The 980-nt window shown below is 43.1% G+C and overlaps 1 protein-coding gene across 1 annotated transcript in view; it reads left to right on the top strand.

Moving 5' to 3' along the window:
- Positions 1–980, top strand: part of RAI14 (retinoic acid induced 14) — a 76,664-nt gene that overhangs the window by 53,510 nt on the left and 22,174 nt on the right. Inside the window, exon 5 of the mRNA XM_045285262.1 lies at positions 563–790. Within this exon, the coding sequence (XP_045141197.1) occupies positions 563–790 (228 nt within the window). The remainder of the gene's footprint in view (positions 1–562; positions 791–980) is intronic.

The following is a 980-nucleotide window of genomic DNA, read 5'->3' as shown; positions in this document are numbered from 1 at the left end:
GTTTGTTTGGTTGCTTTTAAAAATCGTCTAAGCAATGTGTCAAACAAAAAGAAAGCCAAGCGCACTGCCATCAGGTGGATGTCAGTTCAGAGCAGCTCTATACACGCAGGGACTTAAAGTGCTGAGGGGAAAGGGCAAGGTTTGCAGCAGTCTTAGGGACTCTCATCACGTCAAATCACATAAAAGAGTACGTGTGTGCTATTTGACTTAGCAAGGTTTAAAGTTTTGCTTTGACCTAACGTGTTGAAAAACCTAGTTTGATCTGAAGCACTCTGGTGACACACTGGTTCAGCGCTCTGTTGCCGACAGGTTGGCAGGTGATCCCATCAGTGAGTCCCTGGGAGAAATGAGCTGACAGTCTGTTCCCGTAAAGATGATGCCTTGGAAATTCTAGGGGGCAGTTCTCCTTGGTCTTATAGGCTGGGTTGGGATCGACTTCAGGGTACCAAACAATTTCACCTTGATAACATTGCATCTTGGATTCCCCAGAGGACTAAATGCAGTAAAAGTCTGGTTGCACCTAATCTCCTTTTCCCTATTTTCAAGACAAATGGAGTGATTTTCCAAGAGGGAAATCGTGTGGGTACTAATTTGGTGTCTCCTTTTTCCCTCCAGAACTGCTCTCATGCTGGCCTGTGAGACTGGCAGCTCTACCCTCGTGGAAGCCTTAATTAAAAAGTGTGCTGACTTAAATCTTGTAGACTCTCTTGGACACAATGCCTTACATTATTCCAAACTCTCAGAAAATGCAGGAATTCAAAGCCTCCTGTTATCAAAAATCTCTCAGGATGCTGGTATGTGAAAGAAAATAGCGAGTGCTGTTTTAAATTTATCCACTTGACTTTCCCCCAGTGGTTAAAGGAATGTGTGCAATATGATATATGTTATTATTCTTTTAAAACATCTTGAAGAAAAATGAAGTGTTAAGCCCTGTGTGTGTATCCCCACCCAGAGTAGACATGAGTCATTGTGGTTCTCGT

The sequence above is a fragment of the Echinops telfairi genome, unplaced genomic scaffold, assembly GCF_000313985.2.
Source record: "Echinops telfairi isolate 266 unplaced genomic scaffold, ASM31398v2 ScPeMD7_7469;HRSCAF=8507_1, whole genome shotgun sequence".
Classification (NCBI taxonomy): Eukaryota; Metazoa; Chordata; class Mammalia; order Afrosoricida; family Tenrecidae; genus Echinops; species Echinops telfairi.
The sequence above is the reverse complement of the archived record's forward strand: the minus strand, read 5'-3'. Positions and strand labels throughout refer to the sequence as shown.